The following is a 1,803-nucleotide window of genomic DNA, read 5'->3' as shown; positions in this document are numbered from 1 at the left end:
AAAAAAAAAAAAAAAAAAAAAAAAAAAAAAAAAAGAAAAACCAACTGTATCCACAAAACATCCAAACCAAACTTTAATTCCAAAGGTTTCCTAAATAGATTCTCTTAATTAAGCTTTTGAAGAAGTATTCCATATCCTTCCTTAGCAGTTACCACGAAAGATACGGAATCAAAACATCACAAATCCTATACGAATTATAATATAATAACAATATGTACAATGGTCGTATAAGAATGTTAACTAAACTCAAATAAGTTTTTTATTTTTTTGTTCAGTCCGCCAATGATAAGGCTTCGCTGGCTATAAAGGCAAACAAATGCTAGCCACGATTAAAATTCACACAGCTTTGTTACGCGCCGTGCGCCTCATAGCAAGCGTCGAATTTAACATCTGGTTAATCACATTAATTAGTTAATTACCATTTTAATCACTCCCGCCACCACGCGTTTTCTTCACATTACAAAACTCGAAACCTTAAATAACACATATGTCGTGTTTTTTACAACAACTGAGTTTTACTTTTCTTCCAAGTTTGTTATTCCTCTTTCCCCAATCTTCGCAATTAAAGCAAAAACTGATTCTGACCAAAAAAAATTCCTGAGATCTAATAGGATGACGAATCCGGATAACCAGAAACCTGTTGAAGCCACCGACGTGGAAGCGCCGGAGAAGACGACGCCGGCGTCTGGAACGTCGACGTTTTCGACGATCACTCAGAGATGGAAAAGAGAGGATTTGATCAAGAAAGCATCTCCGATCATGAGAGGATTTTGCCTTTTGTTCTCTCTTCTCGCTTTCATAATTACGGTCTCTAATAAACATGGCTACGGTCGAAACTTCGATGAGTACGAAGAGTACAGGTAACAAACATTTTGGTACAATATTGGGTTTTTGTCTATAAAGTTTTGAGATTTCTTATCTCTTCAGATATGTATTGGCGATCTCGATTATTTCAACATTATACACTGTGTGGCAAACATTTTCACATTTCTCAAAGAAGGAATTTTTCGATCGCCGGACTTCTTTGTTGGTCGATTTCTCCTGCGACCAGGTAATGTAGAAGCGCTTTAGCAAATTTTCGAGACTTGTGTATTTGTTGTAAAGTTATGATCTTTGATGCAAAATTCTGCAGATTGTAGCGTATTTGCTCATATCAGCTGCGTCGTCTGCAATCCCATTGACCAACAGATTCAGAGAAGGACAAGATAACATTTTTTCTGATTCTGCTGCTGCAGCTATCAGCATGGCTATCTTTGCATTCATCTCTTTAGCTCTCTCTGCTCTCTTCTCCGGTTACAAACTCTCCACTCATTCTTTTATCTGATTCCTTTTCTACAGTATTGTGATCGTCTTTGCAATACGTGTAAATCTCATTCTTTTATGTGTTCATATAGCTGATGCTAATTTGAGTATGTGACTCTGTGTGTGTCAGTGTGTGTTCTTTGATACATTATGCAAAGTGGAAAAAAATGTAAAAATTGATTGGTTTTATTCAGTTTTTTTTTTGTTTCTATGGTACAAAACATTAAACATATTACAGGCGTGTGAAAAAAAAAAAACAAATGAAAAAATTTCTCTATGGACTATAGACTTTAGTAGTCTGTCTTACTATCCTGCAGGATCACTAGTAAGAAGTAAAAATCCTTTGGTGGCAAGAAATGTACAAAAGGAACAAACAGATTCCTTTTTTCTTCTTCAGGGCATAAACGAATCGAAAAACGAGGACTCCTCGTTTGGTTCTTCCTTTGCTCTAGAGAACCCATCACCAACAAAGTTTTGTTGAAGGTTGTTGTTGTTGTTCAT

The 1,803-nt window shown here is 36.0% G+C and overlaps 1 protein-coding gene across 1 annotated transcript; it reads left to right on the top strand.

Moving 5' to 3' along the window:
- LOC104782288 (CASP-like protein 4B1) lies at positions 509-1,506 on the top strand. Its single transcript, XM_010507174.2, has 3 exons — positions 509-860; positions 928-1,051; positions 1,133-1,506. Exons 1-3 carry the CDS (start codon positions 613-615, stop codon positions 1,322-1,324), a joined length of 564 nt encoding a protein of 187 aa, XP_010505476.1. The 5' UTR covers positions 509-612; the 3' UTR covers positions 1,325-1,506.

Source organism: Camelina sativa, chromosome 4 (genome assembly GCF_000633955.1).
Source record: "Camelina sativa cultivar DH55 chromosome 4, Cs, whole genome shotgun sequence".
NCBI classification, from domain to species: domain Eukaryota; kingdom Viridiplantae; phylum Streptophyta; class Magnoliopsida; order Brassicales; family Brassicaceae; genus Camelina; species Camelina sativa.
Note: the sequence above shows the minus strand (reverse complement) of the source record. Positions and strands in the feature narration are given on the sequence as shown.

Coding starts and splice junctions, on each gene's coding strand:
- LOC104782288 (XM_010507174.2), top strand. CDS start 613: ATGACGAATCCGGATAACCAGAAACCTGTTGAAGCCACCGACGTGGAA. Junction 861..927: donor GATGAGTACGAAGAGTACAG/GTAACAAACATT, acceptor TTATCTCTTCAG/ATATGTATTGGCGATCTCGA. Junction 1,052..1,132: donor TCGATTTCTCCTGCGACCAG/GTAATGTAGAAG, acceptor AAAATTCTGCAG/ATTGTAGCGTATTTGCTCAT.